This window comes from Gopherus evgoodei, chromosome 8 (genome assembly GCF_007399415.2).
Source record: "Gopherus evgoodei ecotype Sinaloan lineage chromosome 8, rGopEvg1_v1.p, whole genome shotgun sequence".
Classification (NCBI taxonomy): domain Eukaryota; kingdom Metazoa; phylum Chordata; order Testudines; family Testudinidae; genus Gopherus; species Gopherus evgoodei.
In genome coordinates this window covers 108,662,459-108,686,638 of record NC_044329.1, presented here as the reverse complement: position 1 = coordinate 108,686,638, position 24,180 = coordinate 108,662,459, and the positions used below count along the sequence as shown (strand labels likewise).

At 45.4% G+C, this 24,180-nt stretch overlaps 1 protein-coding gene across 2 annotated transcripts in view; it reads right to left on the bottom strand.

The window, feature by feature from the left end:
* The window catches only part of LOC115655955 (phosphatidylinositol 3-kinase regulatory subunit gamma), a 359,546-nt gene that overhangs the window by 36,645 nt on the left and 298,721 nt on the right, over nucleotides 1-24,180 (bottom strand). The window contains exon 1 of one of the 2 annotated variants that reach the window (XM_030572049.1): nucleotides 5,144-5,592. The exons of the other annotated variant lie outside the window; for it this stretch is intronic. Within the exon in view, the coding sequence (XP_030427909.1) occupies nucleotides 5,144-5,249 (106 nt within the window). The 5' untranslated portion in view covers nucleotides 5,250-5,592. Of the gene's footprint in view, nucleotides 1-5,143; nucleotides 5,593-24,180 lie in introns of those variants that run through there. 2 annotated transcript variants of the gene reach the window in all.

Sequence of the window (24,180 nt, the reverse complement as noted above, 5' to 3'; positions counted from 1 at the left end):
TGTGCAAGCTCTACTTTCTCTACAGAGGAAGAAATACAAAGTCCTGTTTGTTTTAAGTTTCTTTTCTCTGCAATTTAAAACATATACAAATTTTTTTTTTTTGGATCAAAATAATCTGTTCACAGGATTTATTCCACACATATAGAAGTGATATGAAGTCAATGGTTTTAATTCACTTTTGCAAGGGTGCAAGAGCAGAACTGAACCAATAATAAAAAAAAAGTCTGAATCAACTTAGATATAAGAAAATTAAGAATAGCAGAGTACTGAGAATTTATTAACAACCTGTATCTGTCCTATCCCTGGTAACCACAAAACAAATTTTAACTAGATTTTTCTCCCATGTCATTCACCAGCAGGGCCAGCTTTAGGCCGATTCCCCTGATTTGGGCCCTGCACCAGCTTCTTAATTTCTTAATATTTGTTACTCACCCAGCAGTGGTTCGGGTCTTCGGCAGCACTTCGGTGGCGGGGGGGAGGGGGGGTCCTTCACTCAGTCCAGGTCTTTAGCGGCATTTTGGCAGCAGGGAGTTCTTCAGTGCCACAGGAGACCCAGAGCGAGTGAAGGACCCCCGCTGCTGAAGTCCTGGACCGCCCCCAGGTCTATAATCGGGCCCCGCAGTTCCTAAAGCCGGTCTTGTTCACCAGAATCTGGCTGCCAATGAACAGCAACCAAGTTTGAGGAGCCACTTTCAATTGTAATTCTAAATTGTATCTACTACATGTAGAGTCTGACACTGCACTAATTCAAATCAGAGGGAATTTTGCCCTTGACCTCAAAAGAAGCAGAACAGGTCTACAGTTTTCAGTGTACATATGTTAAGCGGTCAGAAAGCAAATATTTTTTAGATTAATTGCAACCACCACTTAAAAGGGCACTGTCATCTAAGACTAGTCAAAACTCAAATATATGTTCCCTTCTAGATTATCTGTCCTCTTCATCATGTAAGCAATACTGCTTATTTTTGTACAGTTTGTTGAGCCTTTTTAAAGCACTGATTTTTTAAAATGTAGGGTTGGTCTACACAGACTCAACTATGTCACTCAGGGGTGTTGATTTCCCAAATCCGAGCAATGCAGTTATAACAACCAAACTCCTGGTATAGACAGCGCTATGATGACAGGAGGGCTTCTCCCACTGACATAGCTACCACCTCTCAGACTTCTTCTGTTGGTGTAGGTAGCATCTTCACTAAGCACTACAGCTGCTTTGGTGCAGCTGCGCCACTGCAGTGCTGTATGTGTAAACAAGCTTGTAGTGTTACGGACTTGGCAAACAGACATGCAAAAAGAAAATGGAGGGGAGGGGGAGCGGAAGAGAGTTAGTCAAATTTGGGCCTACCAGCCTTTAAGCATCCCTTTAACATTGCATTAGGAGAATGAGTTACTGTTATAAGCTAGATCAGATGACAGATCCCCTTGCACATCAGCAAAACTTTTTTAAACTTGTGGTTTTGTAGTTTTGTTTCTAATGCACACAAAGAAGCTAATATCTAATTTGCAAATAAGCCAAGGATCTCTGCCAACATCTATATTTCATAGCCAAATATTATATTTTTATCGATTTTCATTGCACTGTGACAGAATAAATTCTCCTCTCAGAACTTTACAGATCAGATAAATTGGTGGTAAAATAAATGAGGACAACAGATGCTGGACAAAAACCAAAAGGAGGTGGGGGGGTAAGGAAGTAGTTCTAAGTCCTACTAACTAGAAGTGATGAGGCACCTAAGCAGGTAATCAAGATTTAATGTTCTACAGTTCCAAGTTGCACTCAGATGACCTCTGAAATAATCCAAGATCCCCTGTTAAAAAAACCCTTACGTTACAGCCAGTAGTTCATTGTTACAAACATGGACAACTATATGGTTAAATACAGCTATGTTAAATGCAGTAACATATTTGTGAGAATCGCTGTCTTTTCAGGTGCTAAGTCTCAGAACTGTGATCAAGTTACGGTTATCAGAACTTAAGTGACAGATTAATTCAAACATTGTTTAGTAGAGTTATTCTAATATTAGAATATTGTGATGCAAGCATCTGTCTATGTTAATCCTGATTAGAAAAAACTAGTAAAGCATGACCTACCGATTGTTTGTTTTCATTATCACATGCAATTGAAGGTTAGTTTTTTCTTCACAACCACTGAAGATGTTCTGGTCTTCCACTTAATACAATTGACAGTCAAAAACCACATACAAATACTAGAGCCACATTATGCCAGTAATCCATTTTATTAAACATCATCATGCCAAGAAAAAGCAAGGCGAGGGAAAAGTGTTGTAAGAAAGTAGAAGTCACTTTCCTGCTACAACTTTAATTACAATGCTAGCTCTATATAATTATTTTAAAACCTGTTTTAAAGAGGATGTATTAGAACTATGGACTGAATTTACCACAATCTATGTAAAAACAGACCATCCCACTTCAGTGTTTAGGTAATAAAGGACACAAATTTAAACAAGTTAGCATATACTTATAATCCTGATGCTGCTTCCATTGAAAAAAAAAGTCAACAAATAAAGTTCCATGGTTTTCAACAGGAGCAGGAGCAGCTTTTCTCTTTGTGACTTATTTGAGCCTTGACACTGTAGCATATTTAGAAGATAGAAAACCAGTTCTCTGCCCTGAGGAATTTAGGTCTACCTAATGTGCCAAATACATCTATATACAGGCAACTGCATACATACAAACCTAACGAGGCCCCTGCAATAACTATGTGAAATTGCCTGAGTTTGAGGTTAAAGGTGACACTGCACATTAGATTCTCCTTGCTTTTATTTGTATCTGAACTGGAGATACTAGACTGTAACCAAGAGTCTGCTCCTAGACTGAGGCCACTGGGGGTCTACTGTCAATAAATGTCAATATTCTAGTCTAGGGTGTGAAGGCCAACATTGTTTCCAGAACTGCCTTGAGGAGAGCCAATAGACTTATCACCTCCTTTAGAGGCTTTATGATTTCCCATGTATCTTGTTAGTCTGTAGGCTATTCAGACAGTATCTCAACTACTCACAAATATGGGTTGCTGGGCAGATACAAATTTTGCACTAAAAAGCATCATCAACTTTTTATTGGAAATGGGTCAAATTCAATTCTAGTGTAAATGAGGCCAATTCCAGTCACTTTGGCCCAAAATGTCTAGATTACATAATTTAACAAGGGGATTTAAACAACCACTCCTGGAAAATGACAAATTCCAGCCCCTTAAATGAATTGTATCATACTGTGGATAAAGGAAACCCCTTGAACCAACATCATCTTCCCCTTCCCTGAACTCTTAGCTACAAATGTTATACATACCCACATAAGCCATCTTACACATTCTTAGTTGGACAATAAGAGTTGGTCCTCTAAGATACTGAGTGTAACCTTCCAAGAGGTTCTCAGCACCTTACAGTATTGAGTCCTTAATGCTTAAATTTCACCCCGGAATTAAAAATGTACATAAAAAGAGTTAGAACCCCCGAAAATAAAGCTTCATAAACAGAAATACTGACAATCTTAACTACAGAAGCACTGCTTTAAAACAAACACACACACAAACCTACTCTGCACAGGTTTTATAGCTCGGTTGCAGAGCAATATTTATCGAGTGGCTATTAAAAAGCTATTTTCTGTCCAATTCAGCTAGATAGGCCTACATACTTCAGAAATTAACATTTTCCTTTCATATGCTAGCAGCCTCCACACACTGAGCTGTTCCAAGGGCCATCTGAAAATGTAATACCAACCCTAAAAGATTTGGGGTCATCTAAGTTCCTTTTTATTACAGATGGGCACACATTAGCTGTTAACATGAGACATTGGGATATATTTACTGAAGTTATGATTTCCTATCCAGTAATGAAGGAACAACTGAGAGGCAAACTGAAGCAGATTTCACTGAACTTTGTTAAACTTTCAAGAGTGACATTTAGGAACATGTCAACTATGCAAGAATTTAAATGAGTGGTGGTCAGCACTCAAAAAAAAAAAAATCTATGAAATCTATTTTGGATAAAATATCAAAATTACTTGAGAAGATGGCTAAGGCCAAAAATATTAAGAAAAACTTTAAATCACCTAATTAGCCACATATCTAAAGAAACAGAACAGTCCATTCTACTGTAACAGACTATATTATAAAGTCACATGCAAGTATATACTCCAAGTACAGACTCTTCCAAAATTCTCTTTTAGACCTCTCCAACAATATGCGCATGCACATATGCTTTTATACAATAAAGGAAGTCTCCTCTGCCCATTTATTCTGCATACCACAGACTTTGAAATTTACATCCTGAGCAAAACAAAAATAGAGGCATGAAGTGCCCCTGCTTATTAAGGGTGCTCTCATACAGCTATAAAAAGCATTAATTCTGTAATCAAACTATGAATTCTAGTAAGTTTAATGAAAAATGTAACCAACTTCCCTTCTCTGATTTATCAGCCCTCTCCCCCACTTCCCACTCACTCCTCCCTAACAGACACAAAAGAAAAGCCCTCTACCCCAGGCAAACTTGGGACAATACACTTTCGAGACACCATTTCTAGAAAAAGTTGCATTTAAACCTTCCGTACAATACCCTTATTAAACATGACTAAAGTAGCAAGGAGTTTTCTCCCAGAAATTGCATTAAAAATAAAATCAGTGCCAGGTCTAGGATTAGAGAGAATAAAAACTGCCAGATCCTAGAAACTATTAAACTGACATTAAAAATATTTAAAACAAAAGAAAGCTAGAGAATGTGAAAGGATTACAGGCTCCACAAAAGACACGCAGGTAAAGATACAGATAAGGAGCATTGCATGGGAATCGATCGGCAAATTCCTCTTCTTCAACAATGAACGGAAGGGAACACGGAGAGGAAAAAGGGGGAACGGTCTCTCCCCTCCCCCCCCCGGGTTTTTTACTACCCTTTAAAGGGCATTTAGCTCTTGATGCTTCCCGAAAATAAGCCATTAAACCCCCGCTGCTGCGCAGACAATGGGTCAGAGTCAGTGCGAAGTTCCCAGGCACGTCCGAGCCAGCGGGGCTGCGGTTCTGTCCCCTCGCCGCACCCCGAGTTTCACAGGCGGACGCGGGAGCCCAGGGTGGGGAAAGATGGTCCCTACACTAGGCAAGTGAGGGGGGATAACCCCGTTCGGCGGCTCCCCCTACCTGGCGGGTCCATCTCAATGTAGAAGATGAGCTCGGTGGAATAGGGCATCATCACCTCCCGCCAGTCCGTGTCATCGCCGTCCATCTCCCACACCGTGTTGTACATGGCGACGGGCGACTCTCGAGAGCGATTTATAAATACCGGGGCGGGGGGGGGGGGGCAGGAGTGCTGCGATAGCCCCCCCTAGAATATTGTAATTACAGAAATTAAACGGGGGCGGGGGAAGCAAGGGCCCCCCCCCGGCGGGAGCCAGTCTCCGGATCGATAGACTATCGCGACACCTCGCCACAGGACTCGCCCCCCCCGCTGCCGACTGGCGATGGCTTTTCCTGAGCCAGCCGCTTTCCCAGCTAACAAGCCGCCGGGGGAGCGGAGGGGAGGGGGGGCTAAGGGCAAAGCGAGGGTCCCCGCCCCCACGGCTGGCTGAGGCGGGCAGCGGAGGGCTCCGCACGCCTCTGCCCCCAGCCCCGGCTCGGCCAGCGCTCCCTCAGGGCAGCCCCCGGTGCCGCGCTCCGTGGCCGGCTGGCAGCCCCGCGCGCAGGGCAGAGCAGGCGGTTCCCCGTGCCTCGCGCAGTGCCCGGCTCCCAGCCCCGCTAGGTTTCATTTTAAGAGGCTCTGAGGGGCCCATCCCAACCGTCGCCAACCGCCTCTTGCTGAGCACTAAGCCACGCCCACCGCGAGGAGGGGGCTGGGCGGTACCATCCCCCTTAACCCTTAGCGCGCTCCCGGTTGCTCAGTCAAGAGAACAGGGGAGGTGGTAGCGTCCATCGAGCCCGGGGAGGGGGAGTGTGTGACGCTGCAGCGGGCGTAGGGACCCTGCGGCGGGACGGACGCGTGGGAGATGCCCTCGAGTGACGTCTTCCAAGAGCCGGGAGCAGAGTCTGACTCTCTTGCCGCCACCGCCACCACCGCGCACCCCCTCGCCGTAGAGAGAGCTGGTACGCTCCGGAGCAGGCCGGCCCGCCAGGGGCTGCTGCCGTGGAGCTCGCGAGCCGAGGGGGAGGGGCACATTAGTTTAACCCAGTTGCCAGAGCGGCAGTCTTTGTCTGAGAGAGCAGCGAGCTCCAGGATTGGTGGAGGGCGCTCGGCCAACCAACTGGCCAATCAGCTGGCTCTGAAGCCGGCCGGCTAGCTGGGGATTGGCTGCAGGCCCCAGTTACTAAGCGGGTAAGAAGGGGGGGTAAAGAGGGACGGAAAGGCTCGCGCTGCCCCTCCCTTTTCTCCCAGGAGTGGGGGAAGCGCTGGGGCTGCTAAGGTGAACCCCCCTCGCTGCCGTGGGGGAGGGGCGCTGCTCCCTGCTGGCCCGGGGGCGGCTCACAGCGCCCCGCCACTGATTCAGTGACCGAGGGGGGCGGGTGCTGCCCCCCCCCTCTCCAGCTGATGGGGTGGGGCTGCCAAGGGGGTTCACAGTGCCCCCCCGACTCAGTGCCTGAGGGGGGCTAGTGGAGTCCCCCTGCAGGGCTGCCAAGGGGGCTCACAGTGCCCCCCCGACTCAGTGCCTGAGGGGGGCTAGTGGACTCCCCCCTGGAGGGCTGCCAAGGGGGTTCACAGTGCCCCCCCCGACTCAGTGCCTGAGGGGGGCTAGTGGAGTCCCCCTGCAGGGCTGCCAAGGGGGCTCACAGTGCCCCCCCGACTCAGTGCCTGAGGGGGGGCTAGTGGAGCCCCCCCTGCAGGGCTGCCAAGGGGGCTCAGTGCCCCCCGCCGACTCAGTGCCTGAGGGGGGGCTAGTGGAGCCCCCCCTGCAGGGCTGCCAAGGGGGCTCAGTGCCCCCCGCCGACTCAGTGCCTGAGGGGGGCTAGTGGAGCCCCCCCTGCAGGGCTGCCAAGGGGGCTCATAGTGCCCCCCCGACTCAGTGCCTGAGGGGGGCTAGTGGACTCCCCCCTGGAGGGCTGCCAAGGGGGTTCACAGTGCCCCCCCGACTCAGTGCCTGAGGGGGGCTAGTGGAGTCCCCCTGCAGGGCTGCCAAGGGGGTTCACAGTGCCCCCCCGACTCAGTGCCTGAGGGGGGGCTAGTGGAGCCCCCCCTGCAGGGCTGCCAAGGGGGCTCAGTGCCCCCCGCCGACTCAGTGCCTGAGGGGGGCTAGTGGAGCCCCCCCTGCAGGGCTGCCAAGGGGGCTCACAGTGCCCCCCCGACTCAGTGCCTGAGGGGGGCTAGTGGAGCCCCCCCTGCAGGGCTGCCAAGGGGGCTCACAGTGCCCCCCCGACTCAGTGCCTGAGAGGGGCTAATGGAGCCCCCCCTGCAGGGCTGCCAAGGGGGCTCACAGTGCCCCCCCAACTCAGTGCCTGAGGGGGGGCTAGTGGAGCCCCCCCTGCAGGGCTGCCAAGGGGGCTCAGTGCCCCCCACTGACTCAGTGCCTGAGGGGGGCTAGTGGAGTCCCCCCTGCAGGGCTGCCAAGGGGGCTCAGTGCCCCCCACTGACTCAGTGCCTGAGGGGGGCTAGTGGACTCCCCCCTGCAGGGCTGCCAAGGGGGCTCACAGTGCCCCCCCGACTCAGTGCCTGAGGGGGGCTAGTGGAGTCCCCCTGCAGGGCTGCCAAGGGGGCTCACAGTGCCCCCCCAGCTAACTCAGTGCCTGAGGGGGGCTAGTGGAGTCCCCCTGCAGGGCTGCCAAGGGGGCTCACAGTGCCCCCCCGACTCAGTGCCTGAGAGGGGCTAGTGGACCCCCCCCCCCCGATCTGCCAACGTCCCCTGTTATAAGGGGCATCCCTTATTTCAACAGAGACATGCCTGTCCTGTTATTCTGTGTTTCACTGCTGGCCCAGGTGGAGACGGGACTCGGGACCCCAGGGGCTCAAGTGAAGCTGGGGGACATGGGAAGTTTGGCCCATCTTTTTGAAATGCTGCCTTGGCAACCCCCATCCCCTTGAGGGACTGGCTGGGGAGAGGGGAAAGGGAGGGGTCTCCGACCTGCTCACCACAGGCTGACTCAAAGATGGGTCATGGTGTCCCTGGCTGTCCAACTGCCCCTACTGACTTGGCTGGGGGGAGGGGGACTGGAATTATCCTGCAGTGAATAACTGCAGGGTGGGTGTCATGGGGTGGCAGTTCTCCCATCTGAGAGTGCTGGTGCCCCACAGCTGAGTGAAGGGAGTGGGGTGGCTGGCTGTACACCCTCCTCCCCACTGACTGACAAATGGGGACCACCTTCATGGCCTCTGGCTGGGGCAGGAGAGTAGTGAATGCCCAGAAGTCGCTGATGAGTGGGGAAGGGGAGGTGCCTGGACTGTCTGATGCCTGTAAGGCAATTATCTGGATACCTTTACCTCACAGCTCTGGTTACTTCCTCAAAAGCTAGAAGATAAACCAACTTCACTAGAGGAGCTCCCCTTAGGACCCTTCCTTTGCTGAACCACTGTGAACCATCAGCCCCTCTCCCCTTTTCATGCTCCCCAGAATTCAACAGCTTTGCCTATGGAGCTGAACACAGGCCACCCCAGGAACAAAAAGTACATGTATTCAAAGCGAAAATCCTTCCTTCTTGCCTTTTCAATCTCTTCAGCCTCAGAGACATTCTGAAATATTCAAAAGTTCCAATAATATAAGGCCTTACTTAGTGAGTTGTGAGTGTTCCCAATTCCCCCTGAAGTCCAGGGGGACTCAGAGAACTCAGCTCCTCAAAACAAGTGCTCGGCACTTTACATGATCAGTCCCTAATGTAAGAAATCATTAAGCAGAATATACTTATACTCAGAGAGAGAAGAAAAGTTTGTGGTTAAATTTCAGTGTTGTAAGACTTTTACCTCAAAGATTCAAGTGTAAACAGAAAACTTGTTTGATTCATATACTGTCCTTTAAAATTATATGAATTTATAATTTTGTCTCAAGTGTGAACAGGACCAAGCCATTAAAGTCACTGAGAGGTTTGCCTTTGACTTTGGTGGGTACAGGATTGGGCTCTTTTTACATATTTGTTCCACTGTGAGCTTGAATTGATATTCCTGAATGAAAGATACTGCTGTATTAACCTTTGTAAAATGTTACACATTTTATGTTTTAGGATTGTGAACTGAAATATGACTATGGCTATTCAACTGACTATTTTTACCATGAAAACATTGTTCTCTTTAAAATGAATAGTAACACTATTGAATAATCACTTTGAATTTTACACCTCAATTTATATTTTGGTAGTGTTATAAAATGAAACAGACATAGGATCTACCTGCTGAACCTCTGGCTTCATCCCTGTAGTGTCTGAGAATAAGGTAGTGCCTGTTGTAATAATATTTTATACTTTTACAACACTCCATCCAAGGGTTTCAAAGCACTTCACAAACATTAATGATTTAGTGCCTGATCCTCTAAGATGTTGAGCACCCCAACCTATTCACTTAGTGAGGTGGGAAAAACCAAAAAAATCCAGAAAAGCACAAACACTGAAAGGCAGCTTTTAACTTTGAAATAACTTTGGAATCACAAAGACCAAACATTTATACTTTATGAAAGAACATTTGTGATATATTCAGATACTGATGGACTAACACCAAGAGATAATAATATTCAGATACTGATGGACTGACTATACATTAGGACAGTGGCTCTCAACCTTTTCAGACTATTCTACCCCAGTCAGGAGTCTGATTTATCTTGCATACCCCCAGTTTCACCTCACTTAAAAAACTACTTGCTTACAAAATCAGACATAACATTACAAAAGTGTTACAGCACGCTATTACTGAAAAATTGCTTGCTTTCTCATTTTTACCATATAATGATAAAATAAATCAATTGGAATATAAATATCATACTTACATTTCAGTGCATTGTCTAGCAGTAAAAGCAGGCCATTGTATGAAATTTTAGTTTGTACTGACTTTGCTAGTGCTTTTTATGTAGCCTGTTGTAAAACTAGGCAAATATCTAGATGAGTTGATGTACCCCATGGAAGACCTCTGCGTATCTCCAGGGCTCCACGCTGAGAATCACTGCACTAGGAAAAACAGAAACTTGGCCTGTTCAACTCAGTGAAACTCAGCTTTCAAGAATAAACAAAATCAACTGTTCAAACACAGAGAAAAGCCCCTTCCAGAGTCTACAAGCCAGTATCAAGAACCCTGGAAGTACAACTTCAATTTGCTAGAGAGATCTATGCACTGTCGAGCACTGGTCAAGGGATAGTTTAATTCACTTATTTTAGCCACACTGTAAAGTATAGTTTATTGAAATGAAGAATAAGTCATTAATAATTTCTCCTGTCTTAGTCCAAGATAGAAAGCTTATAGTCTTGGAGAGGAAACAGACTCCATACTTAGGTGAAACAGAATGTGACTGCAATATCTAAGGAGTTGAATAACTGATAGCCTACGCCCACTTTAAGAGAATGTGGGAAGGACTAGGCTCACAGAGATTCTGAAGTTTGCTGATATATCTCAAATAACTTCCACGGCAAGTAATTGAAAGAAAGCGCTGTTCCAGTAACAGAACTCCTGGAGGGATAGCCAGCTGCATAAAAGCATAAGACTTTGATTCAAATAACTCGCTGTAGATAAATTAATTTTATATTCACATCCACAAACTCACTGATTAATCCATGATAACCAGATATTATTCCTTTTTCTAATTTTTAAATTAAATTTCTTGGGCTAATACAGTCTTCCTGCTCCAGCTTGCTCAAAGAAGATTTCCTTGTACAGAAACTGTAAAACTAATATACTGTATGCATGTACACCTCTACCCCAATATAACGCTGCCCTCGGGTGCCAAAAAATCTTACCGCATTATAGGTGAAACCGCGTTATGTTGAACTTGCTTTGATCCACCAGAGTGCGCAGTCCGCCCCCCTGGAGCACTGCTTTACCACGTTATATCGGATCGCTTATATCTGGGTAGAGGTGTTTGATGAAATTTAACTTGGTGCAGAGGGATCGTGCGAAGCTGTCACTTAAACCTTGTGGTGGGTATACATGGGTAGAAATTGCAAAGCAACTGAACAAGGATTCTGTGTGCTGGCTCTACATGGGTCAACATGGAGGGTGTGGATGCGGCGAAGGCAATGGGATATATCACTTTTCAGACTCTAACACCCCATCAAGTGGCATGAAAAGGCTACAATCATTATTGCAGCTACATGGAGAACGAAGCCCTGAACGTGGCCCTGGGTTGGATTTTACCCCCCTCCACCCCAAGATCTGGTTATTTGGGCTTTATGCTGGCGAAGTAGATTTCATTCTGATTGTTTACATGATGGATGCTCTATTTTGATGACATTGACGGTTACACCTTAGTGGCATTTTCATTTTAGTGGAATAAATTTAGTTATTAACATTTGTTTTCATTCTTGCTGCTTTAATCAAAGATGTAATTTAATGCTAAGGAATTTATGTAATGGTAAACAATAGGACCATTCATTGACATAAGTCATGAAAGAAAAATAAGTTTATTAATTTGTCACAACTGTGCTTAAAAAATTGTATAGAATTACTTGGCTGCAAACACACTCATCCATGTGACACTCACTTTCTGACCTTCACTGATACCCCTAGTTCTTATATTATGGGAACAAGTAAATAACTTTTCCTTATTCACTTTCTCCACATGTAAAGGACACAATAAGCTAAAAAGATACAAAAGATAGAGAGCTCTAAATTCAGAGGTATGCAGCATACTGTGCATATTAGTTCTTAAAATAACCCCAGATCAGAAAATCAAGATACAAATAAAGAAAATACTTGAAGTAAAGAGGCCACTGGGTTGAGAAAACCCCATATGCTATTGGGGCTAACCTTGCCTAGGTGAAGTTCTATGGCTGTCGTCTTTAAGATGGAGGGGTTGTCCAATGAGCAATGACATGGTCCCAGCATTGCATGCTCAGTCTTGATCCAAGCAGCCTGTTCTGCTAAGCAAAATAAAGAGTGACAGCGCTTATAACTACACAGTCCTCACTGTCTGATTTGTGCTACTAAATAATAATAAAAGTCTAGAAATCAGCACAGTGTCAGCTGTTTCTGTGATGCACATTAGGTTCCAGTGTCAACTGCCATAAGCGCTTTCTCATTTCCTTGAATCTGACAATTTGCACTTCAAGGCAATATTAAATATTGAAGTTTTGAGTGCTTCCATGTGTTTTGGAAAAAGTCAAATCTACTTGCAGTGGAACATGCTGAACATAGAAAAGCCATTTGAGCCAAATCGCTCCGTTTCCTCTTTGCACAGACATGATAATGTGATAGCTGACAATCTACTGTGGGCCATTATCTGCTTACATAACTTGGGGGGTGGATGGGGAATAGGGGTCAAAGCACTACGGGTGAAATACAGTAAAACGAGGGGCTGTACCTGGGCAGCTCATATGCTTTCTGATGTTCGTGTGATCCAAATACTGGGCTCATCATCAGCAAAAACCCAGGGCCTGAGTCCTGACAAAGGGAATTTCTAGAAGAAGATGGTGATAAAATGTTCACTTACATAGTAGGGAAAAATAATTCCCTTCACTGCATTAAGTGCTGGCTGGAATTCTTTGCCCTGCATTACATAGTGAGTCTTAATAGATGACCATAATAGGCCCTTCAATTCTTTTAATTTATAAAATTATCAGTTCTAATTAATTGCCAGTTTCCCAGATGTGGTCTCATTCGGCCACTTCTTGGAGTGATCAGCATTAGGTAGAACGACAGTCAATAACAATTTGGTTTAGTTTACATTAAGTGCGGTATTGCCTGTTTTCCATCTAAACAGGATTAAAAGAGGAGGAAGGACAGAGAGGTAGGCCATTTACCAAAGGAGCTTTTACTTGGCCAGTGTTTCTTACTGGGTAGTGCCATGATAATATATCTGCAGAAATAGCATCTCAGACTGTCGCAAGCTAAACAGGACTATGCCTAGCCCGTACTGCCATAGGAAGCCATTAAGGAAAATGCAGGTATTGCAGGAGGTGGTGTTTGTAATTTTGTAGGTTTCTTTCTATTCTCTTAGGCCTCGTCCAGACTAGGGGAGGAAAACCGATCTTAGATACACAACTTCAGCTACGTGAATAACGTAGCTGAAGTCGAATATCTAAGATCGAATTACTCACCCGTCCAGATGGCGCGGGATCGATGTCCGCGGCTCTCCGTGTCAATTCCGGAACGCCGTTCGGGTTGATGGAGTTCCGGAATCGATGTAAGCGCGCTCGGGGATCGATATATCGCGTCTAGACTAGACGCGATATCGATCCCCGAGCAATCGATTTTAACCTGCCGATACGGCGGGGTAGTCTGGACGTGGGCTTAGTCAGTACTTACCAATGCCACAGCAAGATATAAAGGGTCAGTGGGACCCTGGAAGATGTAAAACTTGAATCCTGAGCATGTCGTGGAAGACCACGTGGCATTTTTCATAAGACTAAGGGTGTTAACCCCAGTGATATGCCCAGTTGCCAGTTTGGGTAACTATTTTGCTTCCCTAATTTCCTCACACACTTTTAAGTGGAGACGGTATTACTATTTGTTCTGGGTGAAATCCTGGCCCAATTGAAGTTGAAGGGAAGTTTGCCATTAAAATCAATGGGGCTAGGTTTCTACCTTCTTTGTTTTAAGTCATTGTTTAATGTTATTATGCACTGCTAAACAGCTACCAGTGTAGCTGCGTTGCCACAGTGAGGAAAAGATTCTGGTGAGAGCAGGGCTGGCTCCAGGCCCCAGCACGCCAAGCTGCGGGGGGCGCTCTGCCAGTTGCCAGGAGGGCGGCAGGCGGCTCTGGTGGGCCTCCCGCAGGCGTGCCTGTGGAGGGTCCGCTGGTCCCACGGCTCTGGTGGAGCATCCGCAGGCACGCCTGCGGGAGGTCGACTGGAGCCGCGGGACCAGCAGACCCTCCGCAGCCAAGTCTGCGGGAGATCCACCGGAGCCGCAGGACTGGCGAGCGGCAGAGCACCCCCCGCAGCGTGCTGCCGTGCTTGGGGCGGCGAAATGGCTAGAGCCGGCCCTTGGCGAGAGTGCCTATGAAGTATCGAAGACTGTATATTACACGGAAAAAAACTATCGTAAAAGACCAATGGATTGCAAAGTCGAACACTAAAAAGTTAGGAAATGCCTTATCTATTTATGGTTGCCTGTGCAACCTTAATTCTGTGTGTCCATACTATGCACTGAATGAGGCAGGGAGCCCGTGGCAAAAAATAGTATGTGATCATGTAATGAAAGCCTATATCATAATGCATATGTACAAGGGAGAAGAATGAAGGTTGCACAGAGAATCATACCTAACGCATTTCCTAACTTCACAGCGTTTAGCTTGGCAACCTACACAATATTCTTCTAACAGCTTTTTATATGTCATTTCCTGAGTCTTTTTTTAAAGGTAAAAAATTCTGTTACGTACAACTGTAATAACCCACCCATACATCCATAATCGTCTGAGTCTGAACGCAAAACGCTTTCAGCTCTGCAGCACAGCCTTCTATCCGCTAAGCAACAGGACCAATGGCCGGGAGCTGCAGCTTGGATGGCGGTGTGGGCCTGGCTCGTTAGAGTGTTCATGGTCAGTTACTTTTTTGACAGATTGCCAACATTTTCCTGAGGAACACAGGTGACAGAAGGGAAATGGCAGTTTTACAACCCAACCAAATAGGGATTCCAACTTTGATTGTCCATATTCCTGGAGGTTTTGTCACATGACACCACCTTTTAATTAAAGACTAATTTTTAATTCCTGGAGACTCCAGGGCAATCCAGGATGGGATTTCATGGAGAAAGTCTCTAGCTCGCAGGCTTTGTCCCTGCCAGATTTCAAAGGCCTGCTGCAAACAATGGACGTGACAGAACTTCTCAAAAAAAGGATGCGATAATATTTTATAATGGAAAGTGTTAGGCAACCTAAAACTAGGGGTCATTACCAGTTCCCCCTATAATAGAAGTAACATATGATATGAAAGTTAAAGAAAATGAAATGACCTTGATACAAAACAGAAGGTTTCAAGCGTAACTGGAAGGTTAGATATTTGTCTCTTTTTGGGACAGTTACCTTGGCCCAAATCCTGAGCCCAATTTGCAGCTAAATGGGCAGGCTATGCTTTAGGGTTCTCTACTGAGGTGTGTATGCAAAGGTATTCTTCTCCCAACAACTCTACTGCCTTTACTGTAGCCTGAGGCTGCAGTAGCTCCTCCACCCCTACCCTGGGGGACAATGGCATGGAGGATCCATCGGGCCTAGTACCATTACTCCTGCTGCCTCTCCCTCCATAGGTCCAGTTATGTAGTAGTGAGTAAAAAGGACCCTACAAACTAGATTCTGCTGTTCCTGCTGCATCTTGAGGTCTTTGTGGACATGGAGCAAGACTCATTAGGTGCTATTCAGCAGGTAACTTCCATGTACACTAATAACTGTTAATATTTTACCGATGACAAACAGCAGCTAAAAGTCACGCCGTTAAAGAGAGCATTACATCAGAGAAGAACCCTGACATACCAATTGTTTGGGTCCTCACCTGATCCCCATTTACACTGGCTAAAAAATGAGTTTTAAACAGCTGCAGTTACAAAATTATCATCCCACACTCACTTCCGCTCTTGTGCTCTGCACCAGCTTCATTTTTCAAAATCTCCTTTTATTTCATCACTCGGAGAGTGTGGGACACTTGTAACAAATTCAGAAAAATTAGACAGCAAGAAAAAAAGAGAGAGTTCCCCCTCCCCCATCTCCTAATCCTGAAACCAGAACATTTTTGAAATGTAACACTAGGAATTTAAAATATTTCTCACTTCCTCTATTCATTACTTTAATGCATTGGAACTACTTCTAGCTCATATTTTTTTTTCCAAGGAATGCACAATAACCACTCTGTAAATGCCACAGGTCTGACTTTAAAAGTGGCTGTATAATTTTATTCATTGAAGAAAGAAATAATCCTAATATCTTCCAGTAATAACTGTTTTTTCCAACATATTGCTACATGGCTTATTCACTATCAGTACAATTCTGAGAGTGTCAGTAGAAGGAGATATACAGCAGAGTGCTCACAGAGAAGAAATCTTGGGTCTGTTCCCTGCTCTGACACAGTCTCACTGCACAGCCTTCGACAAGTCAGTTAAGGCTAAATTTCCAAAATTCCCACTAATTTGTGAGTGCCTAAATGTTTGGGGGCCCAACTTGAGGCATATTTGGAATCTAAAATCAGTGGGTACTTCTGAAAACGTTGGCCTTAACTTCTCTATGGCTTTGTCTTCATTGTTCAGAAAGGTGTGTTTTTACTAAAGGATAATTAATGCCCATGAGCTATCCAACCGTAAAATCCTGGTGGAGCCCAGGCGCTACAGTAGGCAGTAGCTAAGCAAGGTCAGGTTACCATTGCATGTGATTGACCTCGCCCTATTTACCTTGTGATAAAAGCTACAGTGTCTTGTCTCCACTAGGATTTTACAGCAACACGGCTGGCACTGTTAATGATCAGTGTTCGCTATGCTTCAGCATTAGTAAAGAACTCCCCTTTAAATGCATAGTCTGTACCTCACTGACCCCTGCTATGAAATTTAGCCACCCAAGTGCTTTGAGAAATATCTTCAGTGCAGCTGCACTAGCTCATGCCAGGACTGAATTGAATCTGACCCTATCATACCATCAAAATGAACAGGCTTCACACTGCCATGTGGGAGACTGGGGTTTGGCTCAGAGTCCTGGCTTCTCTCTCCCTGAACTAGGAATGCTGCAGAGGCAGTTCTCTTATCCCCAGGGTTGGGGGAATGGAGGAGGGCACTTTGCATTGACAGATCTATAGTCTAATCCTCAGCAGCAATAATGGTGACTGTGACCTGAGGCTTTGGGTGGGGGTGGAAGGCACAGAGAAAGGTGGGGAGTTCTCAGGGGTATGAGAAAGTCATATCATTTCTTAAGAATAGGCTGGGCCAAACATTCAAATACAGGATGTGTTGGATGGGTCTATTTTCTCTGCACACATGCAATTCGTGCCTGTGAAAATGACCCATTTATCAAAATGCATTGTTACTTAGCTACATGCACTTTCCATGTATGTTTTCCCAGATGGAAATATGCTTATATTGACTTGGGAGATTCTGGTTTCCCTGACTTTCCTCGCCTAACAGAAGCAAGTGTGAGAAGAACAAACCTTTGACTATTGAGCAAAACTAGCCTATCATCTAAAGTTGTATTTTACTATTATTTTGAAAAAAAAACCCACGCCAAAGTGATACCTTCATTGCAAAGCTGAGGCACTGGAAAGAAAGGGTTAGAGAAAGAAATAATTGCAGATCAGAGCCTTAAAGACCTATGTTGTTAGTTTGTCTTCTGCATTAAAATTCCTCCTTTTCTACTGGGGAATTCCTGGCCCACAGTGTAAATTTTATTGAGTAACACTGGTCTCCTGTGAAAATGGTATCTATTTCCTGCAAGACAGGTGGATATTGAAGGCGCTGAGAATTCACTCTGTGCCATATCTGTCTGTCTGTTTTCCTAATGTACTCATCACCGTGGAATCTAGAAGCATGCAGTCGCATACAGTCAGCTGAAAGGGGAAAGACCTGCTTTTCACAATTTACGAACTCACAGCCACAAAATACAGTCTTAGGCCATGTCTACACTATGGATGCTACAGCAGCAGAGCTACTGCGCCATTGCTATGCTGTCGTAAACTCTGAGTGTAGATGCAGACTACAGGGATGGAAGGGGTTCATCTTTGCTGTAGGAACTCCACCTCCCCAAGCGATGGTAGCGAGGCCAATGGAAGCATTCTTCTATTGACCTCGCTGTGTCTGCACCAGGGGCTAGGTCAGCATAGCTACAGTGCTCAGGGGTATGGCTTTTTCACACCCCTAAGTGCCGTAGCTACATTGACCTACGTTTTAAGTGTAGACCAGGCCTTAGTTATATTGTCCTTTCTGATACTGTCCCTCCCTGCTGCTCTGGGTAGCTGTGAAGACAAACTATCTTCCATGATAGGCAACCAATTCTTCATATAGGAGGGAGGCTATGACTTCCTGCCCCGATTTGCCCTACGGCACCACACCAAGAGAAGAGAGAATCCTGGATGATGGTCTTTTCCCACAGCCCCTGGTGGCTGTGACTCTATGGCATTTTCAAAGGAGCAGGATGAAAAGGGTGCCATTTTGGGGGAGGGTTTCTGAATATTGTTTTGAAAATGCATCAGACCGTTGAAGAGTCCAGCATACCAAATCCTAACTCCTATCGTGGCTTTTTAAAAACATCCTTTCTGTTTAGCAGAAACACCCCCTGAAATTGCTGACCCCATCCACCCTGCTTCTAAGAAGAGCCAGGCTAGCATAGCAGAGCAGAGAGCTTTCTGGAGCAGGCATCTCCCACAATGCAAAGCATTCTTGCCCACCCCAGTTGTTCAGTTTCCTGATGGCACTGCACCCATGTACACATAGAGTATCTCTATTCCTAGCCTATCGACTAGCTGGGTATCTGACACTGAGCCTCTACCAGCCGGTGCATTTATTACCTCTAGTATCAAGCCTCTCGAAAGGATTGTGAAACACTGAAGGGTTAGCGTTTGCCCTACATTATGCTGACAAAGCATAAAATGTTTATTGTCTCAAAAAAAAAAGAGAGAGAGAAAGAGAGACAAGGTAAATAGCGTGGTACTGATTAATGGGCCAACATACCAGTGTAAGGTTTAATACAACAGTTTCCAGGCCAAGAACCTGTCATAAAATGAAAACCTGTATTGTATCTATGCAAATCACAGTTACTTGGTTAACACATCACCCGGCTCCTAAACACTAAGTGCTCTGTAAAAGCTGCCAACATCTGAAGAAGCAATCTTTATTGGGCTGGAGTTTTGAAGCTCTTATCTTGGTCCAAGCAAATGTATACAATGCAACTCTGTTTTGCGTAGCATCTATTAGACAAACTGCCTTGCAAAATGCTCTCAAGAGTTAAAATCAAATAATTGCGGGAGGGAGAAATTAAGAAGTACAGACGAGGGAAATAAAACCAATGATTATTAACAAAAAAAATTGTAACCACTGTGTTAATCTCTCAGCTCACCATATAACGATTTGAATATGCTGGTTCCAATGGGGCTGCTGAAGGAGTAAAGTGAGGGTGGCAGAATCTGGCTCGTTGTCTTCATCCTTGTCCTGCTCTTTCTCAGTCTCTTTCCTGTATTGCTTCTTTCTTTTATTCTTGTCTTAACGGTGGACAAGATTCTGTAATCCACGAGTTAACCCTATGAAAATCAACCTGAGCAAAGGTGACAAAATCTGGTCTAAACAGACTTGAGGCTTCTCTGGCCAGAGACTCCATCTTGATTTCTTCTGGTGTCATGCACAAGTGACTTGGCATGAACAACAACATCCAGTGAGAAATAATGGTATTGTGACCAGAAATGATGATGAGTTAGCTGATGGTGAGGTGGAGAGAGAACCAGGAGACCGTTCTAGATGCTAGCAGAAACAGAGGAGAATGCTGTTGTGCCAGCAGTGGCTAGACTGTTCAACAGGACACCAAAGAGCTTGGTATTTTGGCGTGGAGCAGAGATAAGGTCCATGAAATCGGGTGGAGTCAGTCCATGGAGAGTTTTATAAGAAAGGATAGTAATTTTTACATGGATCCTGCTGTTAATGAAAAGCAAATGTTTACTGCACAAACCTAACATGAGGTTAGTGAGATGGCAGTGTCATACTGACCTGTCAGTCTTTCACAAGACTACAGTGTCACAGCAAAACCAGAAGCAATCCCTTGCAGCCTGCCTCTAGGGCCATGAGCAACTGGACATGGACCCCTGAAATCAGCACCGCCATTGCCTTTGCTACTAAGCCACTGGGAAGGGATTTCAGGGCTGACATTTCCCTGCAACCTCTGATTTGCAAGAGGTAATTAATCCCATCCCAAAGAAGAAGAATGAAGAAAGAAAGTTTTCATATTGGTCTATTCATGGAACTGGGCTTCTGCAGCATCCTCTGACACATCACTAAAATGTGGAACAATGGCAATGAGCATCCACAGACGTCAGAGTTTCCTTAAGACCCAGAAGCTATACACACCACTGAAAAGAAGTTAAGACAAGACGTTTTTTTCCTTCTCTCTTTATGATTCAGGACACCTTCCCACAGGCTATCCTGTCAAATCCATCTCGCTTGCCTCCGCCCCATGCTACTGTAAGAGGAAATATTTTCTGCGGTTGACAGATGCTAGCTGGTAACAGTGGTATCGTTTTAGGATGATCTTTCAAAATCACCTGACCACAAAAAAAAAATCAATCTGTCCAGTAATTGCCAGTTTTCACTCAGTCTTAACAATGCTTCTCCTCACACGATAGTATTTAGAAAAGCAGAAGGGGCAACTGAAGCCTGCGAACAGCCTACACACCGACGAGTCAAAAAGAGAAGGGAAAATAAATAGGCATTGGGTGTCCAACTTACAGTGTAACATGCGACAGAGGTAAAATGGTCGAGCTAGGAACGGTCTATAGGTCACTGGAAGGCAAAAAGACACTAAGCACTACATTCTGCTTTCTTTATGCCATTGGAATTTTTGCAGAATTAACCACAAAACATGGTCTAATGGTGGATTCTTTTGCAATGATGGGGCTGATCTTGCAGCTCTTACTCATGTTAATAATGCCATTAAAATCCATGGGACTAAGGGCTGCAGGGTCAGATTCTATATTAATTACACTGTGAGAAAGAAGAGGAAGAGAGGGTCCTGCCATTCCTGTTATGCAGCTACAGTAGCAAGGATGCTACTAACGGAAGATTCACTTCTGCCCTGTTAGAGAACGTCATTTTCTGCCTTTTGCTGTGTAAGAATGAGGCTTTCATTGGCTTCCTTGGGATGCCAGAGCATGCATCTTGAAATCCATTGTTGTCTTGCTTGGTATCTGGGCTCAACCTGAGCAGTGCTGGGGGTCCTTTGGGTAGGCTACTTTCAACTTACAATGGTCTCTTCTGGCTTTATAATCCATGAGTCTATTGCTAGAGAGCCAGTGCTCCATTTTATAACACCATCACCTCGCACCTCCATAGCACCTTTCATCTGAGGATCTCCATGCACCTTACAAATATGAGTTAATTCTCCGCCCACCAAGCCAATATTTGACTCATTTTACAAACGAATAAATTAAGGCATCAAGTTATTAACTAATTTGCCAGAGGTCACAGCGAGTCCATAAAGTTCACGACCATTAGGCTGGGGACAAAGTGAGAGATGGTCTCTGTCCCAAAGAGTTTACAGTCTAAGTGGGCAAGACTGAAGGGTTGGAGGGGAAACAGAGAGGTGAAATTACTTGCCCAAGGTCACACAGCTGGAGAGGAGAGGTGTTATTTACGTTAAGCGCCAATGTGGATACAAGAACAAATGGATAGAAATGGCCATCAACAAGTTTAGGCTTGAAATGAGATGAAGGTTTCTAACCACCAGAGGAGTGAAGTTCCAGAACAGCCTACCAAGGGGAGCAGTGGGGGCAAAAAACCTAACTGGCTTCATGACTGAGCTGGATACGTTGATGGAGGGGATGGTATGATGGCACTGCCTATGATGGCATGTAGCCCATCAGTGACTGTAAAGAGCAAAAATCCCCAACGGCTGGAGACAGGACATTAGACGGGGGGGGGCTCTGTGTTACTACAGAGAATTCTTTCCCAGGTGTCTGGCTGGTGGGTCTTGTCCACATGCTCAGGGTCTAACTGATCACCATGTTTGGGGTCTGGAAGGAATTTTCCTCTGGGTCAGATTGGCAGAGACTTTGGGTTTTTTTCACCTTCCTCTGCAGCATTGGGCACAAGTCACTTGCTGCTTTAAACTTGAGTAAATGGTGGAATCTCTGTAATTTGAAACCTTTAAACCATGATTTGAGGACTTCAGTAACTCGGCCAGAGGTTAGGCCCTTGTCTGTTACAGGAGTGGGTGGGTGAGATTCTGTGGCCTGCAATGTGCAGAAGGTCCGACTAGATGATCACGATGGTCCCTTCTTACCTTAAAGCCTGTAGTCTATGACCTGGTCAGAGGCCAAGCCAAGAACAGAACCCAGGCTGACTCACAGCTCGGTGTCCTGTGGACTAGAACACTCAGTTTCCAAAGCATGTGCTTAAGTGCGTTACTGAATAGGGACAGAATTCCTCATGTGCTTAGAGTTACAAGAATGTTTGCTTAGCTGAATCACTTAGGCCATATTTTCTTCATAATGGTGGCTCTAATGCTGCTCAGCCATAAAATATGCGTGACAGAAAAATATGCAATCGTTAACTGGATTAATTTTTGGCAACTCCAACATTAATCCCACTAATGATTGTGTTAATCACCAGCTCTAATGCTAGAGTTAATTTTTCTTGAGGAACTCAGATCAAAGTTATTCTTTTGCTGCTCATAAGCAGAAGGACGGCCGTGAAGTTAAGCACAGAACTGGTAGTCAGAACATTTGGCTTCACTTCCAGGCTCTTCTACAGGTTTTCCCATGAGACCTTGGGATAGTCGCTTAATTCCTCTATGCCTCAGTGTCCCCAGTAAAATGGGGATATCACTATGTCCCTACCTTAAAGGGGTGGTAGCATATTTAATTCATAAAGTAATTTGGCATCCTGGGGCAGCAGACTTACAGTTATTTCTTTGTGGGTGGAGTCCAGGCTACACCTCAGATCTTGTGCCACCATTCCTAACCTCATGCCGTTCCCCTCCTCCCATTCCCATTTCTCATCTCCTGCTGTCTCTGGAATTCCCAGTCCCTCTCTAAAAAGACTGCCTATCATGTTGTCCAATATTGTCTCACTGGTTCCTTGGACTCTCCCATCTGTCTGTATCCATTTATTGTCTCTAGTCTTATAGTTACATGGTAAGCTCCGGGGGGCAGGGACCATCTCTTTGTTCTAGGTTTGTAAAGGTCCATGACTAGGGCTCCTAGGTGCTATGATAATACAAATAAATAATCACAACTAGCATGGCTGGAAAACCCCAGTTTGACTCACTTTCTCCCCTTCTATTTGTTTGCGAAGTCACTTTCATTTTTCTTCAAACAAGTGAACACAAATATGGCACTGCCTGGCTTTGAAGGTGGTGTACCCCATAAGGCTTTATGGGGTGGGGGTGCTCATAAATGTATGTATGAAATAACTGGAATAGGGTTTTGCTACATATGCCATGTAACATAGCTATGTAAAGGTTATGATCTACTGGTTATGTTCATCCTAGTTGTATGCAGGCACCATTTGTGTGTTCAAAGTTATGAACGTTGGCTGTATAATTGCTTGATTTCTATGTAGCCTTAGAACATTTGGTCACTTCTTGGGAAAGGAATGTGCAAATTAGGTGCTCAGTCAGGAAGCATTTAACAGACCAAAGAGCTTGGAAGGCTCCAATCCACATAAGAAGTCTTCCTAGAGACATACAAGATACCATGTGGACAACTGGCTTCTCTCTGTAAAGACTGAGTCATGGATGGACATGTGACTTGCCCAGGTGACTCCAGAACTCCATCTTGGAGCTGGACTTTGCCTAGGAGTGAGGAAGGGGGTCTCCACCCACAGGACAAAGTCTATTTAAACCCGTGAGAGACCCCTCCATTTTGTCTTCAGCTGGCTAAAAAAGGAGCCTCACCCCCCTCCCCCAAACTTAAAGGAAACTGAAACAAAGGATAGTAACTGCAGGGGGTGTGAGTGATTGCTGGACCCAGGCTAAAATAAGGTTAGCCTGTAAAAGGGAGCATCCTGGAACTGGTGAGGATCTTATCTGTATTTAGTTTAATTAGATATAGATTTGCGCATTTTATTTTATTTCGTTTGGTGACTCACTTTGTTCTGTCTGTTACTACTTGGAACCACTTACATCCTACTTTCTGTATTTAATAAATCACTTTTTACTTATTAATTAACTCAGAGTATGTGTTAATACCTGGGGGAGCAAACAACGGTGCATATCTCTCTCTGAGTGTTATAGAGGGCAAACAATTTATGAGTTTACCCTGCATAAGCTTTATACAGGGTAAAACAGATTTATTTGGGTTTAGACCTCAGTGGAGGTTGGGCATCTGAGTGCTAAAGACAAGCACACTTGTGTGAGCTTTTTTTCAGGTAAACCTGCAGCTTTGAGGCAAGTAATTCAGACCCCGGGTCTGTGTTGGAGCAGACGGAAGTGTCTGACTCAGCAAGACAGGGTGTT